Genomic DNA, 24455 nt, shown 5'->3' on the forward strand with positions numbered 1-24455 from the left:
GGACAGGGATGGGGACAGGGACAGGGATGGGGACAGGGACAGGGACAGGGACAGGGACAGGGACAGGGATGGGGACAGAGATGGGGACAGGGATGGGGACAGGGACAGGGACGGGGATGGGGACAGGGACAGGGACGGGGATGGGGACAGGGATGGGGACAGGGATAGGACAGGGATGGGACAGGGATGGGGATAGAGATGGGGACAGGGGTGGGGATAGAGATGGGGACAGGGGTGGGGACAGGGATAGGACAGGGACAGGGATGGGGACAGGGACAGGGGTGGGGACAGGGACGGGGACCGGGATGGGACAGGGATGGGGACAGGGACAGGGGTGGGGACAGGGATGTTCTGGCGGCAGGGTCGGACCCGCCGTGCCCCCGTGTCGTGTCCCCCCCCTCCCCCGCAGCACGGGCCATCTGAGGGACGGGGAGGGTGCAGGGGGGGCACTGGAAGGTACAGGGGGGCCCTGGAGGGGACAGCGCTGTCCCCACTGATCCCTCACCAGGGCCGGGCAGTCACAGCCCTGCGGTGGCAGCAGGGACACTCTGCGGGTGCCCCCCTGCCCGAAACGGTGCCAGGTCCGGGGTACCCCGCGCGGGGGGGGCACACGGGGCCCCGCAGGGCCGGGACCCCCGCCCCACCTCCCGGGAACACGGGGGGCTGAGGGGTCCCGCCGTGCCCTGACCCCCGTGTGGCCCCCCCAGGCTGAGCCGGGGGGGTCACGCTGGCGGGGGGGACCCCAATGGCCGGGATACCTGGCCCGGGTCCACGAGGGGGACACGGGAGTGACGAGGGTGACACGGAGGGGGGTCTACGGTTGCTCCCAGCGCCATCCCCGCCGTTGCCGTGGTAACGGGATGCGCAGGGATGCTGCGCCGCTGCTAAAAATGCCAGAAAAGGGGTGGATGAGCCTGCCCCGAGCCCCGCAAGACCCCCCAAAAGGCCCCAAAGGCGCCCCCAGGCCCGACCCCCCCCTGCGGGCCCCCTCCTGACCCAGCGTGGCTGGTTCGGGAAGGGGAAGGAGGGGATGGAGGAGCGCGGGGAGAGCGGGACGGACGGACGGACGGATGGATGGATGGATGGATGGATGGATGGATGGATGGATGGATGGATGGATGGATCGGAGGTGGAGGGGGGTGTCGGGGTGGGGGGGTACCGGCAGCCCAGCAGGTGCCGGAGCCGGAGCCGGGGGGTCGGGGGGGCGCCCGGGAGCGCTCGCGCCTGCCCGGTAGCGGCGGGGCCGCCGCCCGCCCCCGCCCCAGCCCGGCCCTGGGAGCGGCGCATGGCGGAGAGCGGCGGCCCCGGCCGCCCCCGGCCGCTCAGGGCCCCCCCCACCGGGCCCCGGCCCCCCCCGGCCGCTCAGGGCCCCCCCCGCCGGGCCCCGGCCCCCGCCCGCGCCGCCGCCGCCGCAGCCGCCAAGGACGAGCCCGTCGGGGCGCTGCCGTGAGCCCCGCTCCCGGGGGGGGGCCCCGGCATGACCCCCCCTGCCCCATAACCCCCAGCCCTCCGTTTCCCCCTTCCCCGTAGCCCCCGCACCCCCTTCCCATCTCCGCCCCTTTGCCCCCCCCCCCCCCCGCTCCCCTCACACCCCATCTCCCCTCCCATCCCCCCGCACCTGTAATCCCCCCCTTCCCTCCTCCCCAGGACCCCCAGGTCTCCACACCCCCCCTCCCCCCGCCCTGACTCCCCTCCGATCCTCCCCCGCCCCCAAAAGCCCCCGACCCCTCCCCTGCCCCGCCCGGCTCGGGGGGTTCCCCCGCGATGCCCCCCGGCCGCTGACCCGGGGCGGGGGGCGAGGCGGGGGGGTGGCCCCGATCCCGGCGGCTGCCGGGGGGGTGCTCGCGTTCGGCGGGGGGGGCGGCGGCGGTTCCAACCCCTCCGGGGGCGGGCGAGCGGCGGAGGCTTCGGGGAGGCAGGGCCGGGGGTGGGACCGGAGCATCACCGGCACCGGCGGCCGCGGCGCCGCGCGGGGATCCAGGGGGGCCGGGGGGGCGCCCCGGGGGGGCCCTGCCCGCACCCATGAGCAGGACCACCGGCCTCCAGCGCAGGACCACCTACCTCATCTCGCTCACGCTGGTCAAGCTCGAGTCGGTGGGCGCCGCGGGGGAGGCGGAGGAGGCGGGGGGGGGTGGCGATGGAGCCCCTGGCCCCGGGGGGGCCGCGGCCGCCCCCCGCACCCCCGAGCCCGGCCGAGCCCGGCGGCCCGAGCGGCTCTTCCAGCGGCAGGACGCGCTCCGGATAAGTACGGCCGGTCCCGGCCCCCCCGGCCCCGACGCCCCCCGCCCCCGCTCGCCCGCCTCGCCCCCCGCCGTGCCCCCCAAACCCGACCCGGCCATGCTGCCCCCCCCGGCCGTGCTCCCCAAACCCGACCCGGCCGTGCTGCCCCCCCCGCCCCCGGCGGTGCCCCCCAAACCCGACCCGGCGCTGCTGCCCCCCCCGCCCCCCGCCGTGCCCCCCAAACCCGACCCGGCGCTGCTGCCGCCCCCTCCCCCGGCCGTGCCCCCCAAACCCGACCCCCGTGGGGCCAAGGGCACCTTGGAGGGCCCGGGGCAGCGGGCTCTGGCCGCCCTGGACATCCCCCAGCCCGCCGCGACCCCCCGCCGCCCGCTGCTCAGCCAGGCCACCTGGGGCGGCCCCGAGGGCCCCCCGGAGGGAGGCAGGGCCCCCCCCCCGCCCCTGGACCCCCCCACCGCCTCCCCGCACCCCTCGGCCGGCGCCCGCCGCCTCCGCCTGGCCGGCCCCAAACCCCCCAAAGCGGGGGGCGGCGGGGGGAGCCGCGGGACCCCCGAGCCCCGAGCGGGCAAAGCCGCGGGCAAAACGGCCGGCAGCCGCCTCTCGTGGCCCGAGGGAGAGGGCAAGGGGCGCCCCAAGGCGGGGGGCAAGAGCGAGGGGCCCCCCCGGGCCCGGCTGTCCCCCAGCAAGGGCAAGAGCAAGACCCTGGACTACAGCGACCTGCAGCCGGGGGCTCTGGTGCCCGCGCCCGCCCCCGAGACCGGGCTCAAGCGGGGACGCGAGGGGGGTCGCGCCTCCACCCGCGACCGAAAGATGCTCAAGTTCATCAGCGGCATCTTCACCAAGAGCCCTGCGGCGACCCCCACCCACCCCGCGCCCCCCTGGTCTCCCCCCGGCGCCGACCCGGCCAGTGCCACCCCCCACAGTGAGTACTGGCCCGGGGGTCGCCCCGGCCGTGGCTCGGTGTCCCCACGCCCCACGACCCGGGGCAGGTGGAGCGGTGCCCGCTGAGGCCGCGGGGCTGTGCCTCAGTTTCCCTGGTGGGCGGAGGAGGAGCCCGGACTGCCGGGGCTCGTGGGGGGCTGCAGGACCCGTCTGTGGGGTTCGGGGGGTCTGTGGGGTTCAGGGAGGCTGTGGGGTTCAGGGGGGCTGTGGGGTTCTGGGGGGCTGTGGGGTTCAGGGGGGCTGTGGGGTTCGGGGGGTCTGTGAGGTTCAGGGGGGCTGTGGGGTTCAGGGGGGGCTGTGGGGTTCAGGGGGGCTGTGGGGTTCAGGGGGGCTGCGGCCCCCGGGCTGGGCTGTGGGGTTCAGGGGGGCTGTGGCGTTCAGGGAGGCTGTGGGGTTCAGGGGGCTGTGACCCCCGGGCTGGGCTGTGGGGTTCAGGGGGGCTGTGGGATTCAGGGGGGCTGTGGGGTTCAGAGAGGCTGTGGGGTTCAGGGGGGCTGCGGCCCCCGGGCTGGGCTGTGGGGTTCGGGGGGCTGTGGGGTTTAGGGGGGCTGTGGGGTTTAGGGGGGCTGTGACCCCCAGGCTGGGCTGTGGGATTCAGGGAGGCTGTGGGGTTCAGGGGGTCTGTGGGGTTCAGGGGGGCTGTGACCCCCAGGCTGGGCTGTGGGGTTCAGGAGGGGCTGTGGGGTTCAAGGAGGCTGTGGGGTTCAGGCGGGCTGTGGGATTCAGGGAGGCTGTAGGGTTCTGGGGGTCTGTGGGGTTCAGGGGGGGCTGTGGGGTTCAGGGGAGCTGTGGCCCCCGGGCTGGGCTGTGGGGTTCAGGGGGGCTGTGGGGTTCAGGGGGGCTGTGGGGTTCAGGAGGGGCTGTGAGGTTCAGGGGGGCTGTGGCCCCCGGGTTGGGCTGTGGGGTTCAGGGGGGCTGTGGCGTTCAGGGGGGCTGTGGGGTTCAGGAGGGGCTGTGGGGTTCAGGGGGGCTGTGGCCCCCGGGCTGGGCTGTGGGGTTCAGGGGGGCTGTGGGGTTCAGGGGGGCTGTGGGGTTCTGGGGGGGCTGTGGGGTTCAGGGGGGCTGTGACCCCCGGGCTGGGCTGTGCCGTGTCTGTGCCCTGGGGCGATGTGAGGTGTCCGATTTGGCGGGGTGCCGTGGTGGGGATCCCCATGGTGGGGATCCTGTGCCTCAGTTTCCCCACTGGGAGAACTCCACGGGGGTCAGACGCGACCCCCCCCTCCGTCGTTCTGTCCCGCCATCCGTCCGTCTGTCCTCGCCTCCATCCGTGCGTCACACCCGTGCATCCTGTCCCCCATCTGTCCGGGCCCCCGTGTCCTTCCGTCCCCCCCCCCCGGCATCCCCTGTCTGCCTGCGCGCACCTTGGCACCACGGGGTGCGTGGGCAGCACCTGCAGGGCCGGGGGTGGCAGCTCGGTGACAATGCGAGGGGTGACAGGCGCCAGCGTTAACCCTTTCCCGGCCAGCGCGTGCCTGGCACGGAGCCGGCTCCGTGCTGGGGGCAGAAACTGAGGCACGGAAAGGGGGGCACCTCTGACCGTGTCCTGCCTCAGTGTCCCCTTTGTGGTGCCACCGCCGCCCAGAGGGGCTGGGGATGCCAGGTAGGAGATGTGGGGGGCACAGGGCACGTCCCCGTGCCACGCCAGGCGCTGGTGCCACGCCGTGTCCTGGTGCCACCGCAGCCTCGTGCCCGTCGTGTGCCGTGCCGTGTCCTCGTGCCGTGTCCTGTCCCAGTGCCACACCATGTCCCAGTGCCATGCTGTCACGCCATGTCCTGGCATCCATGGTGTCCCCATGCCACACCTTGTGCTCACACCGTGCTGCATCCTCGGGCTGAGGCTGTCATGCACCGCTGGCATTGTGTCCTTGTGCCCATCGCGCGCTGGAACCCGTGGTGTCCTTGTGCCACCCCACATCCCCCTGACGCGCCGTGTCCTGGCGCCCGCCGTGTCCTCGTGCCACATCCTTGTGTCCCAGTGCCCGTCATGGCCTGGTGGCTCCCACTGTGTCCCCGTGCCACACCACGTCCCGATGCCACGCCGTGCCCTCGCGGCTGTCACATCCTGAACCCGCCGTGTCCTCATGCCACACCACATCCTTGTGCCACCCGCTGTCCCGGTGCCCGTCGTGGCCGCCATCGTGTCGCCGTGCTCTCCATCCCCGTGCCCACCATGTCCCCGTGCCCTCTGCCTCCTCGTGCCTTGGCACACGACGCCTCGTGCTGCCACGTCCCCGTCCCTGCCACGTGGCATCTCCGCGTCCTCCCGCCGCCCCCGCGGGCCCGGCGCCGTTGCTGGGTGACAGCTGGTGGCCGCCCACGCAGGAAGCTGCTGCCGTGCTGAGGGTGGGGGCACCCCCGGGGATTGGGGCTCCTGGGGGTGCCAGGGGCTGCTGGGGGTTCCCCGGGGCTCCTGGGCTCTGTCTCACCCGTCTCCCTCCGCAGAGGCCTTGGTGAACAGCCAGGAGTGGACCCTGGGCCGCTCTATCCCCGAGATCCGCCTGGTGGGTGCTGTGTCCCTGTGTCCCCATGTCCCCCTGTCCCCATGTCTTCATGTCCCCATGTCCCTGTGACCCCATGTCCCTGTGTCCCCATGTCCTCATGACCCCATGTCCCTGTGTCCCCATGTCCCCGTGTCCTCATGTCCCCATGTCCCTGTGACCCCATATCCCCATGTCACCGTGTCCTCATGTCCCTCTGACCCATGTCCCCATGTCCCCATGTCCTCATGTCCCCATGTCCCTGTGACCCCCTGTCCCCATGTCCTCATGACCCCATGTCCCTGTGACCCCATGTCCCCATGTCCCCATGTCCTCATGTCCCCATGTCCCCATGTCCCCATGTCCCTGTGACCCCATGTCCCCGTGTCGTCATGTCCCCATGTCCCCATGTCCTCATGTCCCCATGTCCCTGTGACCCCATGTCCCTGTAACCCCATGTCCCCGTGTCTCCATGTCCTCATGTCCCCATGTCCCTGTGACCCCATGTCCTCATGTCCCCGTGTCGTCATGTCCCCATGTCCCTGTGGCCTCATGTCCTCATGTCCCCATGTCCTCATGTCCCCATGTCCCCATGACCCCATGTCCCCGTGTCCCCATGTCCCCTGAGGACCATGTCCCTGTGACCCCATGTCCCCATGACCCCGTGTCCCCATGTCCCCTGAGGACCATGTCCCTGTGACCCCATGTCCCCATGTCCCCGTGTCCCCGTGTCCCCTGAGGACCATGTCCCCAGCCCTCTGATGTCCCCTCTGCCCACCCAGGGCGTCCTGGGCAGCAGCAAGAGCGGGAAGTCGGCGCTCGTCCATCGGTTCCTCACCGGCTCCTACGTGGGCTTGGAGCCCACTGAGAGTGAGTGGTGATGGGGGGACATGGGCAGGGGATGGATGTGACCACGGGCATGGGATGGACACAACCACGGGATGGACACAACTATGGGATGGACGTGACCATAGGAATGGGATGGATGTGACCATGGGATGGACACACCATGGGCCTGGCATGGACATGACCACGGGCATGGGATGGACACAACCACGGGATGGACATGACCACGGGATGGATGTGACCATAGGAATAAGATGGATGTGACTATGGGATGGACATGACCATGAGCATGGGATGGACACACCGTGAGCAGGGGATGGATGTGACTATAGGAATGGGATGGATGTGACCATGGGATGCACATGACCACGGGATGGACACAACCACGGGATGGACGTGACCACGGGATGGACGTGACCATGGGCATGGGATGGACGTGACCATGGGCATGGGATGGACACAACCACGGGATGGACATGACTATAGGAATAGGATGGATGTGACCATGGGATGGACATGACCATGAGCATGGGATGGACATGACCTTGAGCATGGGATGGACATGACCATGAGCATGGGATGGACGTGACCTTGAGCATGGGATGGACGTGACTATAGGAATGTGATGGATGTGACCATGGGATGGACACACCATGAGCAGGGGATGGACGTGACCATGGACATGGGATGGAGTGACCATGGGATTGACACACCACGGGCCTGGGATGGACACACCGTGGGCAGGGGATGGACATGAGCATGGGATGGACGTGACCATAGGAATGGGATGGGTGTGACCATGGGATGGACATGACCATGAGCATGGGATGGACATGACTATAGGAATGGGATGGATGTGACCATGGGATGGACACACCGTGAGCAGGGGATGGACATGACCATGGGCATGGGATGGACGTGACCATGGGATGGACACGACCATGGGATGGATGTGACCATGGGATGGACATGACCATGAGCATGGGATGGACATACCATGGGATGGCATGGTCATGAGCATGGGCATGAGATGGACATGACCATGGGATGGACATGACCATGGGCGTGGGATGGATGTGACCATGGGAATGGGATGGACATGACCATGGGCATGGGATGGACACACCATGGGCAGGGGATGGACACACCATGGGGAGGGGATGGACCCAACCCTGGGTGTGGGATGGACACACCATGGGCAGGGGATGGGCATGACCATGGGCAGGGGATGGGCATGACCATGGGCATGTCACTGGATGGGTTCAGCGATGGAGTGGCCGTGGGGATGGAGATGGAGGAGTGCACATATCCATGGAGCTGGGCATGGGATGGACGTGTGGTGGGGCTGGGCATAACCAGGGGATGGACACAGTCGTGGAATGGACAAGGCCATGATGCTGGGCATGGGCAGGTGTGGGGATGGCGAAGGGGATGGGTGTGGCCCCAGAATGGGCAGGATCATGGTGTTGGTCATGGCTGAGGGACTTTTGGGGTCAAATTGCTGGTCCCACCTGGTGCTGGTCACGGCCATGGGAGGTTCCATCCATGTGGGCAGAGCACACCTGCAGGGCCCCCCCTTCCCCTCCCGTGCCCTGCTGCAGGTGGCCAGTTCAAGCGTGAGGTGACAGTTGATGGCCAGAGCCACCTCCTGCTCATCCGGGAGGAGGCTGGCGCCCCGGACGCACAGGTAGGAGGGGACCGGGGCCCGGGGGGGCCACGCTGGCCAGAGCCGAGCCCTGACCCCGCCCGTGGCCCCCCAGTTTGCCAGCTGGGCGGACGCCGTCATCTTCGTCTTCAGCCTGGAGAGCGAGAGCAGCTTCGAGGAGGTGACGCAGCTGCACGCGCTGCTCGGCGAGCTCCGCGGCACCAGCGACATGGCCCTGGCGCTGGTGGGCACCCAGGGTGAGCCCGGGGGGCACGGGGGGTCTGTGGGGTGGGAGCAGCGCGGGGCAGCCCCAGCTGAGCCCCCCTGACTCCCCAGACAAGATCAGCTCGTCCAGCCCGCGGGCGGTGGAGGACGCGCGCGCCCGGGCGCTCTGCGGGGACGCGCGGCGCTGCCTCTACTACGAGACCTGCGCCACCTACGGCCTCAACGTGGACCGGGTCTTCACCGAGGGTGGGTGACCACGCCAGGGGGTGGGGACGGCATGGGAGGGGGCTGGGGACACGGGGACATGGGGACATGGGGACAGTGAGCAGCGTGTGGTGGGGATCGCGGCCGGGTGGGATGGGCACAGGTCGGACAGGGATGGTGGCCAGTGTGGGACCACGTCTGGGTCCCCACAAAGGGAGCGGTGGCCACAGGGACCACCAGGTGAGACAGGGACCTTGTCCAGGTGGGATGGAGACCGTGCACAGGGTAGGGCAGGGGACTGTGTCCAGGTGGGGTGGACACATGGCTGGGTAGGTCAGGGACCATATCCAGCCCTGTGGGATGGGGGCCACATCCAGGTGGGATGGGGACAGTGTCCAGGTGGGATGGGGACAGTGTCCAGGTGGGATGAGGGCCATGGCCAGGTGGGATGGGGATGAGGACCATGTCCAAGTGGGATGGGGACAATGTCCAGGTGGGATGGGGACAGTGTCCAGGTGGGATGGAGACAGTGTCCAGGTGGGATAGGTGCCATGTCCAGGTGGGATGGGGACCATGTCCGAGTGGGATGAGGATGGGGACAGTTTCCAGGTGGGATGGGGCTGGGGCCCATGTCCGAGTGGGATGGGGACAGTGTCCAGGTGGGATGGGGACAGTGTCCAGGTGGGATGGGGACAGTGTCCATGTGGGATGGGGCTGGGGCCCATGTCCGAGTGGGATGGGAACAGTGTCCAGGTGGGATGGGGGCCACATCCAGGTGGGATGGGGATGAGGACTATGTCCAGGTGGGATGGGGGCCATGTCCAGGTGGGATGGGGGCCATGTCCGAGTGGGATGGGGACAGTGTCCAGGTGGGATGGGGATGGGGCCCATGTCCAAGTGGGATGGGGACAGTGTCCAGGTGGGATGGGGACAGTGTCCAGGTGGGATGGGGCCCATGTCCAGGTGGGATGGGGACAGTGTCCAGGTGGGATGGGGATGGGGCTCATGTCCAGGTGGGATGGGGCCCATGTCCAGGTGGGATGGGGGCCATATGCAGGTGGGATGGGGACAGTGTCCAGGTGGGATGGGGACAGTGTCCAGGTGGAATGGGGCTGGGGTCCATGTCCAGGTGGGATGGGGATGGGGCCCATGTCCAGGTGTGGTATCCAGGCCGGTGCCTGGGCAGGTTGGGGCCGGGCCCTCCTGACTCAGGCTCCCTGCAGTGGCCCAGAAGGCCGTGGCGCTGAAGAAGCAGCAGCAGCTGATGGCATCCTGCAAGTCCCTGCCCAGCTCCCCGAGCCACTCGGCCGCCTCCACCCCGGTGGGGGGCGTCCACCCCAGCCAGGTAACCCCCAGGTAACCCCCAGCCCCGCCCCACCCCCGGGCACAGCCCAGGCTGACCCCACGTCCCCCCCAGACCAGCAATGGTGGCCACACCAGCGACTACTCGTCCTCGCTGCCCTCCACGCCCAACGTGAGCCACCGGGAGCTGCGCAGCGAGACCCCGGCCCCGCTGGGCACCCCCAGCTCGCTGCACCGCGGGGCCAAGCGCCGCACCAGCCTCTTCGCCGTGAGTGACACCGGGGACACCGGGGACACCCTGGCGTGGCGCTGGTGACACGGGGGCGTGTGACATCCTGGGTGTGCCCGTTGTTACCCAGAACGTCATCCTGATGGGGTGGTGGCAGCAAGGGACGTGGGGCAGCCCAGGTGGGGTGGCATTGAGGAGCACGTGGCATCTCAGTTGTCCCCTTGGCATGGTGGTGGTGGCACTGAGGGACATGTGGGCATGCAGTGTGGGGATGGGGGACACGCAGGGCACCCAGGTGTCCCCCATGGGGCTTCTGGCGTGTCCTCTAGCAGGGTGGTGGGGACACATGGCATCCACAGTGCCCCTGTGACACAGCGGTGGTGGCACGGAGGGACCTGTGGGCGCCCAGGGTGTCCCCACCATGGGGCCGCAGTGGTGGGGTCTGTGGCACCCCAATGTCCCCACCACCAGGCTCCAGCAGTGGGGGACACGTGGGCACGCCAGTGTCCCCAGCTGTGCCACGAGTGCCACCCCCTGTCCCTCCCCGTGCCCACAGACGCGCCGTGGCAGCGACTCTGAGAAGCGCAGCCTGGACAGCCGAGGCGAGGCGGCCGGCAGCGGCCGCGCCATCCCCATCAAGCAGGTGGGTGGCGGCCGTGGCAGGAGGGTGTGGCCGTGTCCCAGTGTCCCCTGCGTCCCCTCACTGCCCCCTGTCCCCAGAGCTTCCTGCTGAAGCGCAGCGGCAACTCCCTGAACAAGGAGTGGAAAAAGAAATACGTGACCCTGTCCAGCAACGGCCTCCTCTTCTACCACCCCAGCATCAACGTGAGTGTCCCCGTCCCCCCGCCGCCCCCAAAGGGTGGGAGAGCCCGGTGTCACCCTCGCTGTCCCCACAGGACTACATCCACAGCACGCACGGCAAGGAGATGGACCTGCTCCGCACCACGGTCAAGGTGCCGGGGAAGCGCCCGCCCCGCGCCATCTCCGCCTGCGGCCCCTCGGCCAGCATCAACGGGCTGCTGCGGGACCCCGAGCCCGGCGGTGAGCCCCGGGGCGCCGGGGGGCGGGGGGCACCTCGGGCACCGCTGTGACACCGTCCCTCCCCCCCCTTGCAGCCGCCGTCCCCACGGTGGGGCTGAGCCTGCCCCCCGAGCCGGGGCTGAAGGTGGTGGGCAAGGGGTCCCTGCAGCGCTGCGCCTCCGCCTCCGGCGCCAAGCTGGCCTCAGGTGAGTGACACCGGCACGGGCAGGGACATGGCCACCTCCCCGGCCACCCACAGGGACTTCCCCATGGTGGCCCCACTGAGCACGGTGACTCCTGAGCAGCTCAGGGACCTGGTGGCCCTTGGTGGCCCTGGTGGTTCTGGTGGCTCTGGAGGCCACAGTAAACCTGGTGGTCCTGGTGAGCCCAGGGACCTGGTGGCCCTTGGTGGCCCTGGTGACCACAATAACCCTGGTGGACTTAGTGAACTTGGGGACCTGGTAGCCCTTGGTGGCCCTGCTGACCACAATAACCCTGGTGGTCCTGGTGAGCTCAGGGACCAGGTGGCCCTTGGTGGCCCTGGTGGCCCTTGGTGGCCCTGGTGGTTCCGGTGACCACAATAACCCTGCTGGATTTGGTGAGCTCAGGGACCTGGTGGCCCTTGGTGACCCTCATGACCACAATAACCCTGGTGGTCCTGGTGAGCTCAGGGACCTGGTGGCCCTTGGTGGCCCTGGTGGCCCTTGGTGACCCTCATGACCACAATAACCCTGGTGGTCCTGGTGAGCTCAGGGACCTGGTGGCCCTTTGCTGGTGCTGGTGGCCACAGTAAAGCTGCTGGCCCTGGTGAGCACGTGGACCTGGGAGTCCCAGCAGCCACAATGAGCCTGGTGAGCCCAGTGGCCCTGGTGACCCTCATGGCTCTGGTGAGCCAAGAGGCTCTTGTGACCCTGGTGGCCCCAGGGATTTTGGTAAGACCAATGAACTTGGTGGCCTTGGGGTGGCAGTGAGATCAGTGACCCTGGTGAGTTCTGATGGCCCCAGCACCTCTGGGCGACTTGTGACCCTGGTGACCACTGACTCCAGTGGCCCTGGTGGCCCAAGTGGACTTGGTGACCCTGATAGCCCTGTCCTGAGTGCTTCTGATGGCCTTGGTGACCCTGGTGGCCTCAATGGTCCTGGTGAACTCCCTGCTCCTCGGGAGCCCGGTGACCCCCGTGACCCCGGTGTCCATGGTGTCCCCAGCGCCCCACGTGTGGTGTCTTGGCAGAGTCCCCGCTGTCCTTCGAGGCCGTGTCCAGCCCTGGCAGCGGTGGCAGGGACAGGGACCCTCCGCCCTCGCCGCTGGTGGACAGGAAGAAGCACCGGAGGAAGAAGCTGATGACGCCGTCCAAGACCGAGGGCTCGGGTGGGCAGGCAGAAGGTGGGTGCCACAGCCCTGTGTCCCCAGCCCCAGTCACCCATGGCACTGTGGGGACAAGGCCACCATCCTCCACGGCAACGACGCCCCAGAATTCGGGGGGATCTGGGCTGACGCTGCCCCTCACCCCCCGGCCACGCTCAGCCACGCTGTCCACGCATCCCCCTCGCTCTGCCACTGCCTGCCACCTTCTGCACCGTCCCCAGGGCTTCGTGGGCCCCCCTGACTCTGTCCCCGTTTCCTCTCTCTACTCCTGCTGCCCGGACCCTCCGCAGCCAAGCGCAAAATGTGGAAATTAAAAAGTTTTGGTAGTTTAAGAAATATTTATAAAACAGGTAACGTGGCGTGAGCGGTGCCTCCCGTGCATGTGGCTGTGCCCCCCTTGCCTGCTGCCAGCACACCCCAGCAGGGGTGGGCACCGTGGGGAGGGGGGCTGGGCAGAATTTGGGTGCCAGGGGTGGGTGTGGGGGGGCTGCAGTGGGTGCTGCCCAGCGTGGGTGTCGGACCCCCCATCCCAGCGCCCCCCCGGGGGTCTCTGGTCCCGCAGAGGAGGAGAACTTTGAGTTTCTGATCGTGTCGAGCACGGGGCAGACGTGGCACTTCGAGGCCGGCAGCTTCGAGGAGCGCGACGCGTGGGTGCAGGCCATCGAGAGCCAGATCCTGGCCAGCCTGCAGTGCTGCGAGAGCAGCAAGAACAAGGTGGGACCTCGGGGGGGCTGGCAGGGTGCCCGTGCCACCCCCCTGCCCCTCTCACCCCCGTGTCCCCCCTCCAGGCGCGCATGGACAGCCAGAGCGAGGCCGTGGCCATCCAGGCCATCCGCAACGCCCGCGGGAACTCGCTCTGCGTGGACTGCGGGGCACCCAGTGAGTCTGGGGGCACCGGGGGGCATGGGGGGACAGCAGGGCATTGGGGACAGCAGGGTATGGGGGGACAGCAGGGCATGGGACATGGGGGGACATCCATTCATGGGACAGCCATGCCCGCGGGAACTCGCTCTGCGTGGACTGCGGGGCACCCAGTGAGTCTGGGGGCATCGGGGGGCATGGGGGGCAGGAGGGCATGGGGGACAGCAGGGCATGGGGCATGGGGGGACAGCAGGGCATGGGGGGACAGCAGGGCATGGGACATGGGGGGACAGCAGGGCATGGGACATGGGGGGACAGCAGGGCATGGGGCATGGGGGGACATCCATTCATGGGACAGGGGGGGACATCCATTCATGGGACATGGGGGACAGCAGGTCATGGGACAAGGGGGGACATCCATTCATGGGACATGGGGGGACATCCATTCAAGGGACAGCGGTGCCCTGCATAGCCCAGAATCCAGCTGGTGGTGCCACGGGGTGACATTGTGCCACGGGCCTGGGCCACCTGGCAACCAGGGCGAGGTAGGGCTGTGGGACATGTGATGGCACGTGTGACACGGTGCTGTGGGTCACGTGATGTCCTGCGCTGTGTTGGCATATGCCACATGATGCCGTGGGTCACATGAGGGAGGGCACAGGCCATGGGTCACACGAGGGATGGCACAGGCCATGGGTCACATGATGGATGGCACAGGCCATGGGTCACACGAGGGATGGCACAGGCCACGGGTCACATGATGGATGGCACAGGCCATGGGTCACACGAGGGATGACACAGGCCATGGGTGACACAATGGATGGCACAGGCCATGGGTCACATGAGGGATGGCACAGGCCACACGGTGCCATGAGCCACACCATGCCAAGGTCATACAATGCCGTGGGACACGTGATGCCATGGGTGACACAATGCCACGTGGTGACACGATGTCACACAATGCCATAAGCCACACAATGCCATGGGACATGTGGTGCCATGGGTGACACGATGCCACACGGTGCCATGAGCCACACCATGCCAGGGTCACACAGTGCCATAAGCCACACAATGCTATGGGACATGATGCCGTGGGTGACACGATGCCACACGGTGCTGTACAGGGTCACACCGTGCCAGGGTGACACAATGCCATGGGACACGTGGTGCCATGGGTGACACGATGCCACACGGTGCTGTACAGGGTCACACCACGCCAGGGTCACACAATGCCATGGGACATGTGGTGCCATGGGCAACACGATGCCACACGGTGCTGTACAGGGTGACACAATGCCAGGGTGACACAATGCCATGGGACACGTGGTTCCGTGGGTGACACAATGCCATACAGTGCTGTGGGTCACACTGTGCCAGGGTGACACAATGCCATGGGACAGGTGGTTCCGTGGGTGACACAATGCCATACAGTGCTGTGGGTCACACTGTGCCAGGGTGACACAATGCCATGGGACAGGTGGTTCCGTGGGTGACACGATGCCATACAGTGCTGTACAGGGTGACACAATGCCATGGGACACATGGTGCCATGGGTGACACAATGCCATGGGACCCATGGTGCCGTGGGTGACACAATGCCATGGGACACATGGTGCCATGGGTGACACGATGCCCCACGGTGCTGTACAGGGTGACACAATGTCATGGGACACGTGGTGCCGTGGGTGACATGATGCCACACGGTGCCAGGATCACACGATGCCATGGGACACGTGGTGCCATGGGTGACACAATGCCATGGGACACGTGGTGCCGTGGGTGACATGATGCCACACAGTGCTGTACAGGGTCACATGGTACCAGGGTGACACAGTGCCAGGGTGACACAATGCCATGGGACACGTGGTGCCATGGGTGACACGATGCCCCACGGTGCCAGGATCACACGATGCCATGGGACACGTTGTGCCGTGGGTGACATGATGCCATGGGACACGTGGTACCATGGGTGACAGGATGCCCCACGGTGCTGTACAGGGTGACACAATGCCATGGGACACGTGGTGCTGTGGGTGACACGATGCCACACGGTGCTGTACAGGGTCACATGGTGCCAGGGTCACACCGTGCCAGGGTGACACAATGCCATGGGACACGTGGTGCCATGGGTGACACAATGCCATGGGACACGTGGTGCCATGGGTGACACGATGCCACATGGTGCTGTACAGGGTCACACCGTGCCACGGTGACACAATGCCATGGGACACGTGGTGCCGTGGGTGACACAATGCCATGGGACACGTGGTGCCCTGGGTGACACGATGCCCCACGGTGCTGTACAGGGTGACACAATGCCATGGGACACATGGTGCTGTGGGTGACACGATGCCCCACGGCGCTGTACAGGGTCACATGGTACCAGGGTCACACCGTGCCAGGGTGACACAATGCCATGGGACACGTGGTGCCATGGGTGACACGATGCCATGGGACACGTGGTGCTGTGGGTGACACAATGCCATGGGACACGTGGTGCCATGGGTGACACGATGCCATGGGACACGTGGTGCTGTGGGTGACACAATGCCATGGGACACGTGGTGCCGTGGGTGACATGATGCCCCACGGCGCTGTACAGGGTGACACGATGCCATGGGACATGTGGTGCCATGGGTGACACGATGCCATGGGACACGTGGTACCATGGGTGACACGATGCCATGGGACACGTGGTGCCGTGGGTGACACGATGCCCCACGGGGCTGTACAGGGTGACACACTGCCATGGGTGACACGATGCCCCACGGTGCTGTACAGGCTCACACCGTGCCATGGGACACGTGGTGCCGTGGGTGACACAATGCCCCACGGCGCTGTACAGGCTCACACCGTGCCGTGCCTCCCCACAACCACGTGCCACGCCATGTGTCACGCTGTGCCCACCGTGGGGACCCCGGGGGTGCCACCGCTGACCCTCTGCCCCCCTCCCCCGCAGACCCCACGTGGGCCAGCCTGAACCTGGGCGCGCTGATCTGCATCGAGTGCTCGGGCATCCACCGCAACCTGGGCACGCACGTGTCGCGCGTGCGCTCGCTGGACCTGGACGATTGGCCCCGCGAGCTGACCCTGGTGCTCTCGGCCATCGGCAACGCCACCGCCAACAGCATCTGGGAGCAGAACCCGCGCGGCCGCTGCAAGCCCACCCACGAGTCCTCCCGGTGCGTGGGACCGCCCCCGCGTGTCACAGTGCCGCCCCTTGTCCCCGTGCCACCGCACGGTCCTGTCCTCTGTGGCACCGTGTGTTCCTGTCCTCTGTGCCCCGCCCCTGAGTGTCACAGTGCCGCCCCTTGTCCCTGTGCCACCACAGGGTCCGGTCTGTGCCACCGCACGCTCCTGTCCTCTGTGCCACCGCACGGTCCTGTCCTCTGTGCCACCGTGTGCTCCTGTCCTCTGTGCCACCGCACGGTCCTGTCTGTGCCACCGCATGTCCCTGTCCTCTGTGCCACCGCACGTTCCTGTCCTCTGTGCCACCGCACGGTCCTGTCAGTGCCACCGCACGATCCGGTCTGTGCCACCGCACGGTCCTGTCCTCTGTGTCACCCCACGGTCCTGTCTGTGCCACCGCGTGCTCCTGTCCTCTGTGCCACCGCGTGCTCCTGTCCTCTGTGCCACCACACGGTCCTGTCCCTCTGTGCCACCGCACGTTCCTGTCCTCTGTGCCGCCGCATGTTCCTGTCCTCTGTGCCACCTCACGGTCCTGTCCTCTGTGCCACCGCGTGCTCCTGTCCTCTGTGCCACCGCGTGCTCCTGTCCTCTGTGCCACCCCACGCTCCTGTCCTCTGTGCCACCGCGTGCTCCTGTCCTCTGTGCCACCGCACGGTCCTGTCCCTCTGTGCCACAGCATGTTCCTGTCCTCTGTGCCACCGTGTGCTCCTGTCCTCTGTGCCACCGCGTGCTCCTGTCCTCTGTGCCACCGTGTGCTCCTGTCCTCTGTGCCACCGCGTGCTCCTGTCCTCTGTGCCACCGTGTGCTCCTGTCCTCTGTGCCACCGCACGCTCCTGTCCCTCTGTGCCACAGCATGTTCCTGTCCTCTGTGCCACCGTGTGCTCCTGTCCTCTGTGCCGCCGTGATGCCACCCAGACATTCCTGGTGCCACCACATGTCCCTGTCCCCTATGTCACCGTGATGCCACCCTGCCATTCCTGGTGCCACCACATGTCCCTGTCCCCTATGTCACCGTGATGCCACCCTGCCATTCCTGGTGCCACCACATGTCCCTGTCCCCTATGTCACCGTGATGCCACCCAGACATTCCTGGTGCCACCACATGTCCCTGTCCCCTATGCCACCGTGATGCCACCCAGACATTCCTGGTGCCACCACATGTCCCTGTCCCCTAGGTCACTGTGATGCCACCCTGCCATTCCTGGTGCCACCACATGTCCCTGTCCCCTATGTCACCGTGATGCCACCCTGCCATTCCTGGTGCCACCACATGTCTCTGTCCCCTATGTCACTGTGACGGCACCCTGCCATCCCTGATGCTGCCACGTCTCTCTCCCCTATGCCACCATGATGCCACCACATGTCCCTGTCCCCTATGTCACTGTGATGCTGCCCTACCGTCCCTAATGCCACCACATGTCCCTGTCCTCTATGCCACCATGATGCCACCACATGTCCCTGTCCTCTATGCTACCATGATGTCACCCTGCCATCCCTGATGCTGCCACATGTCCCTGTCCTCTCTGCCACCGTGATGCCACCCTGCCATCCCTAATGCCACTGCCATCCTCTATGCCACCGTGATGCTGCCCTTCCCTCCCTGATGCCCCGTGTCCCCACCCCGTGTGTCACTGCTGTGCCACCCCACGGACTCTGGTGTCCCTTATCCTCACGTCATCCTGGTGCCACCCCACGTCCCCAGTGCCCCCGAGTCCCCACCCCCCTGTCCCTTGTGTCCCCATGACCCAGCCATGCCACACTGACACCCCTGCCCTTCCTGGCACCCCTGTGTGGCACCTCCCGTGCCACCCTGCTGCCACCCTCTGTCCCTGGCCCTCACATGTCCCCCCATTTTCACTCTCCCTGTCCTTGTGGTGCCACCATGCACCCCTGCCACTTTTGTGTCCCCACTGTCACACGCCTGTGTCCCTGCCCCCTCTGTGCCCAGGGAACAGCAGGAACTGCGGCTCTGCGTCCCCGTGGTGGCACCCTGCCATCCCTGACACCCCGTGTCCCCCGTGTCCCCCGTGTCCCCCGTGTCCTGTGCCCAGGGAACAGCAGGAACTGTGGCTCCGCGTCCCTGTGGTGGCACCCTGCCACCCCTGCCACCCCGTGTCCCCCGTGTCCCCCTGCCCCTGTGCCTGGTGCCCAGGGAGGAGAGGGAATCGTGGATTTGTCCCTAACACCCCATGTCCCCCGTGTCCCCTGTGTCCCCATGCCCCTGTGCCCAGGGACGAGCAGGAGTTGTGGATTTGTCCCTAATGCCCCATGTCCCCCGTGTCCCCCGTGTCCCCCGTGTCCCCCGTGTCCCCATGCCCCTATGCCCAGGGAGGAGCAGGAACTATGGCTCCGTGTCCCCGTGGTGCCACCCTGCCATCCTTAACACCCCGTGTCCCCTGTGTCCCCCCGTGTCCCCCTGCCCCTGCCCAGGGAGGAGCGGGAATTGTGGCTTTGTCCCTAATGCCCCATGTCCCCCTGTGTCCCCCGTGTCCCCTGTGTCCCCATGCCCCGTGCCCAGGGAGGAGCGGGAGTCGTGGATTTGTCCCTAACACCCCATGTCCCCCGGTGTCCCCCGTGTCCCCCGTGTCCCCCTGTGCCTGGTGCCCAGGGAGGAGCGGGAATTCTGGATTTGTCCCTAACACCCCATGTCCCCCCGTGTCCCCCTGCCCCGTGCCCAGGGAGGAGCGGGAGTCGTGGATTTGTCCCTAATGCCCCATGTCCCCCCATGTCTCCCCGTGTCCCCTGTGTCCCCTGTGTCCCCCGTGTCCCCATGTCCCTCTGCCCAGGGAGGAGCAGGAACTGCGGCTCTGCGTCCCCGTGGTGCCACCCTGCCATCCCTGACACCCCGTGTCCCCCCGTGTCCCCCCGTGTCCCCCGTGTCCCCCGTGTCCCCCTGCCCGGTGCCCAGGGAGGAGCGGGAATTGTGGCTTTGTCCCTAACACCCCGTGTCCCCCGTGTCCCCCCCTGCCCAGGGAGGAGCGGGAGTCATGGATTTGTCCCTAACACCCCGTGTCCCCTGTGTCCCCCGGTGTCCCCCTGCCCTATGCCCAGGGAGGAGCGGGAGTCATGGATTTGTCCCTAACACCCCGTGTCCCCTGTGTCCCCCGGTGTCCCCCTGCCCAGGGAGGAGCGGGAATTCTGGATTTGTCCCTAACACCCCGTGTCCCCTGTGTCCCCCGGTGTCCCCATGCCCCCTGCCCAGGGAGGAGCGGGAATTGTGGCTTTGTCCCTAACACCCCGTGTCCCCTGTGTCCCCTGTGTCCCCTGTGTCCCCCGTGTCCCCATGCCCGGTGCCCAGGGAGGAGCGGGAGTCGTGGATTTGTCCCTAATGCCCCATGTCCCCCCGTGTCCCCCCGTGTCCCCGTGTCCCCTGTGTCCCCCGTGTCCCCATGTCCCTCTGCCCAGGGAGGAGCAGGAACTGCGGCTCTGCGTCCCCGTGGTGCCACCCTGCCATCCCTGACACCCCGTGTCCCCCCCTGCCCAGGGAGGAGCGGGAATCATGGATTTGTCCCTAACACCCCGTGTCCCCCCGTGTCCCCCCGTGCCCAGGGAGGAGCGGGAATTGTGGCTTTGTCCCTAATGCCCCATGTCCCCCTGTGTCCCCTGTGTCCCCCACGTCCCCCGCCCCGTGCCCAGGGAGGAGCGGGAATTGTGGCTTTGTCCCTAACACCCCGTGTCCCCCCGTGTCCCCCCATGTCCCCCCGTGTCCCCCGTGTCCCCCTGCCCAGGGAGAAGCGGGAATTGTGGATTTGTCCCTAATGCCCCATGTCCCCCCGTGTCCCCTGTGTCCCCCGTGTCCTCCTGCCCCGTGCCCAGGGAGGAGCGGGGATTGTGGATTTGTCCCTAAAGCCCCATATCCCCCTGTGTCCCCCGTGTCCCCCCCTGCCCAGGGAGGAGCGGGAATTCTGGATTTGTCCCTAACACCCCGTGTCCCCCGTGTCCCCCGTGTCCCCCGTGTCCCCCTGCCCCGTGCCCAGGGAGGAGCGGGAGTCATGGATTTGTCCCTAACACCCCGTGTTCCCCCATGTCCCCCGTGTCCCCCGTGTCCCCCCGTGCCCAGGGAGGAGCGGGAATCGTGGCTTTGTCCCTAACACCCCGTGTCCCCCCGTGTCCCCCGTGTCCCCATGCCCCGTGCCCAGGGAGGAGCGGGAGTTGTGGATTTGTCCCTAACACCCCGTGTCCCCCCGTGTCCCCCCGTGCCCAGGGAGGAGCAGGAGTCGTGGATTTGTCCCTAATGCCCCATGTCCCCCGTGTCCCCGTGTCCCCCCCTGCCCAGGGAGGAGCAGGAATTGTGGCTTTGTCCCTAACACCCTGTGTCCCCCCGTGTCCCCCGTGTCCCCCTGACCCGTGCCCAGGGAGGAGTGGGAATTGTGGATTTCTCCCTAACACCCCGTGTCCCTCGGTGTTCCCCCTTTTCCCCACGTGTCCCCCTGCCCCGTGCCCAGGGAGGAACGGGAGCCATGAATTCATCCCTAACACCCCGTGTCCCCTGTGTCCCCCGGTGTCCCCCTGCCCCGTGCCCAGGGAGGAGCGGGAATTGTGGCTTTGTCCCTAACACCCCGTGTCCCCCCGTGTCCCCCCGTGTCCCCCGTGTCCCCCCGTGCCCAGGGAGGAGCGGGAGTCGTGGATCCGCGCCAAGTACGAGCAGCGGCTGTTCCTGGCGCCGCTGCCCGCGGCCGAGGCGCCGCTGGCCGAGCGGCTGCTGGGGGCCGTGGGCCAGCAGGACCTGCCCGCGGTGCTGCTGCTGCTGGCGCACAGCCACAAGGAGCAGCTCAACGCGCCCACGGCGGACGCGGAGCGGCGCACGGCGCTGCACCTGGCCTGCGACAGCGCCCAGGTGGTGCTCACCCAGCTGCTGCTCTGGGTACGTGCGGGGCCGGGGCCGGGCGGGCGGCGCTGCGGGCGGGGGGCGCCGGGGTCCTGGGGAGGCTGGGGGGGATGTGGGGTCACCGTGGGGGCTGTGGCACAGCCACGAGGGGATGGCATGGTTGTGGGGACTGTGACAGGGGTGTGGGGGGTGTGGGGCGGTCATGGGGACCGTGGTGGGGTCATGGGGATCATGGGGTGGTCATGGGGACTGTGGTGGGGTCATGGGGACCGTGGGGTGGTCATGGGGACCGTGGTGGGGTCATGGGGGACCGTGAGGTGGTCACTGGGGGCATGGAATGGTCTTGAGGGATGGGGGGTGGTCTTGAGGACCATGGGGTGGTCATGGGGATCATGGGGTGGTCATGGGGACCGTGGTGGGGTCATGGGGACCGTGGGGTGGTCACTGGGGACGTGGGGTGGTCTTGTGGGATGGGGGGTAGTCATGGGGATCATGGGGTGGTCATGGGGACCCTGGGGTGGTCATGGGGACTGTAGTGGGGTCATCAGGGTTGTGGTGTGGTCATGGGGACCGTGGGGTGGTCATGGGGACCGTGGTGGGATCATGGGGACTGTGGTGGGGTCATGGGGACCCTGGGGTGGTCATGGGGACCATGGGGTGGTTATGGGGACCGTGGGGTGGTTATGGGGACCATGGTGGGGTCATGGGGACCGTGGTGGGGTCATGGGGACCACGGGGTGGTCATGGGGGACATGGGGTGGTCTTGGGTACCATGGGGTGGTCATGGGGACCGCGGGGTGGTCATGGGGATCGTGGTGGGGTCATCGGGGATGTGGTGTGGTCGTGGGGACTATTGAGGGGTCATCAGGGCCATGGTGTGGTCTCAAGGGACCATGGTGGGGTCACTGGGGACATGGGGTGGTCATGGGGACATGGGGTGGTCATCAGGGACGTGGGGCGGTCTTGAGGGATGGGGGGTGGTCATGGGGACCCTGGGGTGGTCATGGGGACCCTGGGGTGGTCACAGGGACCATGGTGGGGTCATGGGGACCATGTGGTGGCCATGGGGACCATGGGGTGGTCATGGGGACTGTGGTGGGGTCATCAGGGATGTGGGGTGGTCATGGGGACCGTGGGGTGGTCACTGGGGATGTGGTGTGGTCTTGAGGGATGGGGGGTGGTCTTGGGAACCATGGCATTGCCAGGAGGCAAGTGACGTGGCCATGAGGACCGTGGGGTGGCTTTGGGTGACAGGGCGTGGCCATGGGGGGTGTGGCCATGGGGGGTGTGAGGGGTTCCTGGGGCGCCTGGAGCAGGCTTGGGGATCACGGCACAGCCAGGGGGAAGATCATGGGGCTGGAGGGACTGTGAGGTGGCTGTGGGGTTGTGGTGCTGCTGTGGGGGATGTGGGGTGGTCATGGGGACCATGGGGTGGTCATGGGGACCCTGGGGTGGTCATGGGGACCATGGGGTGGTCATGGGGACCGTGGGGTGGTTATGGGGACATGGTGCAGTCATGGGGACCATGGGGTGGTCATGGGGACCCTGGGGTGGTCATGGGGGACATGGTGCAGTCATGGGGGACATGGGGTGGTCATGGGGACCATGGGGTGGTCTTGGGGTCCATGGGGGTGGTCTTGGGGACCATGGGGTGGTCATGGGAGACATGGGGTGGTCATGGGGGACACGGGGTGGTCTTGGGGACCATGGTGCAGTCATGGGGACATGGTGCAGTCTTGGGGACCATGGGGTGGTCTTGGGGACCATGGGGTGGTCTTGGGGGACACGGTGTGGTCCTGGGGACAATGGCCTGACCATGGGGGACATGAAGTGTCCGTGGCAATCCTGGCACGGCCACGGGAGGAGCAGCACTGTGCCAAGACACCCTGGGGGGACACGGGGGATGCGCCCCATCCCCGGGGGACACCCCGCGGCCGCCGGGGCTGTGCCAGGGGGACGCGCGGTGGCCCCGCGGGTGACGCGCGGCCGTGCCCGCAGTACGGGGCCGACGTGCGGGCCCGGGACGGCCACGGCCGCACCGCGCTGTTCTACGCCCGCCGCGCCGGCAGCCGCGAGTGCGCCGACATCCTGCTGCAGCACGGCTGCCCCGGCGAGGGGCCCGGCAGCCCCCCGACCCCCGGCAGCCCCCCGACCCCCGGCCCTCCGACGCCCGGCGGCCCCCCGACCCCCGGGCCCCGCCGCCGCAGCAGCTGCGCCAGCGTGGGCCCCTGCGAGCCCCGCTCCGCCCTGGTATAGCCCCGAGGGGCCCGGAGCCCCCCGGTGCCACCCCCGGGCTCGCCCCTCGCCCACGGTTTGTACTTTTGATGCTCTATTTATTATCCTTTCATCTCGGGGTCTCCGCTGGTCCTGTCCCCCTCTCCGTGCCAGGGACCCCCATGCCGGGGTCACGGTGATGCCACTGCCACCTTCCTGTCCCCTCCCCGGGGTATTGTGCCCCGCCGTGGGGTGGGCACAGCTGGGGTCGGGGTATCCCCTGCCCACGTCACTCCTTGCCCGCGCCATCCCCTGTCCCTGCCACCCTCAGCCCCGCATTGTCCCCTGCTCACATCACCCTGTCCTACCCCCGTCCCCGTCCCCGCGTGCTGTGTCCCCCTCCCCTTGTCACCTCCCCAGCCGCGCCCCCCTCCCCAAGTCACCCTCGCCACCCCCTCTGTCCTGCCCCCGTGTCCCCCCCGGCCGTGCCCCCCCCCCCCCGCCCTGGCACAGCCCCGGCTCGGTGGCAGGAGCAGAGCAGACCCCGACCCCCCCTCCTTTTCTACAACAACCTTTTGTACGCCCCCTCCCCCCTTCCGTGGCCTGCCACCCCCCCCGTGGCCCGACCCCCCCCCCCCCCGCCCCCCGTTTCTCGGCGTCCCCTCGGGATCCCCGTTAATTTATTGCTTTGTTCAGCGATAGGATAGAGCCAGCCCCTCCCCCCGCGGGGGGGCACGGCCGGCGGGACCCCCGACCCCCTCCCGCCGGCCTGGGGGGGCCGCCGCGCCCCCCGCCCGGGACCCCCCATGAATGTAGGGGCGCCCCAGCTGTGACGCCCCCGAGAAGCCCCGGCGGGGCCGGCGGGGCCG

At 67.9% G+C, this 24455-nt stretch overlaps 1 protein-coding gene across 1 annotated transcript; it reads left to right on the forward strand.

Moving 5' to 3' along the window:
• Positions 1-2022: 2022 nt before the first annotated feature.
• AGAP2 (ArfGAP with GTPase domain, ankyrin repeat and PH domain 2) lies at positions 2023-23628 on the forward strand (the record flags this gene model as incomplete). The annotated part of the gene is made up of 19 exons (XM_084223484.1): positions 2023-3160; positions 5623-5681; positions 6440-6527; positions 8105-8190; positions 8264-8405; positions 8485-8619; positions 9801-9922; positions 9995-10147; positions 10665-10751; positions 10829-10933; positions 11005-11149; positions 11224-11334; positions 12360-12512; positions 12785-12844; positions 13057-13208; positions 13283-13373; positions 16315-16537; positions 21153-21408; positions 23371-23628. 19 exons carry the CDS (start codon positions 2023-2025, stop codon positions 23626-23628), a joined length of 3564 nt encoding a protein of 1187 aa, XP_084079610.1.
• Positions 23629-24455: the final 827 nt, after the last annotated feature.

This window comes from Fringilla coelebs (genome assembly GCF_963513975.1).
Source record: "Fringilla coelebs genome assembly, chromosome: 30".
NCBI classification, from domain to species: domain Eukaryota; kingdom Metazoa; phylum Chordata; class Aves; order Passeriformes; family Fringillidae; genus Fringilla; species Fringilla coelebs.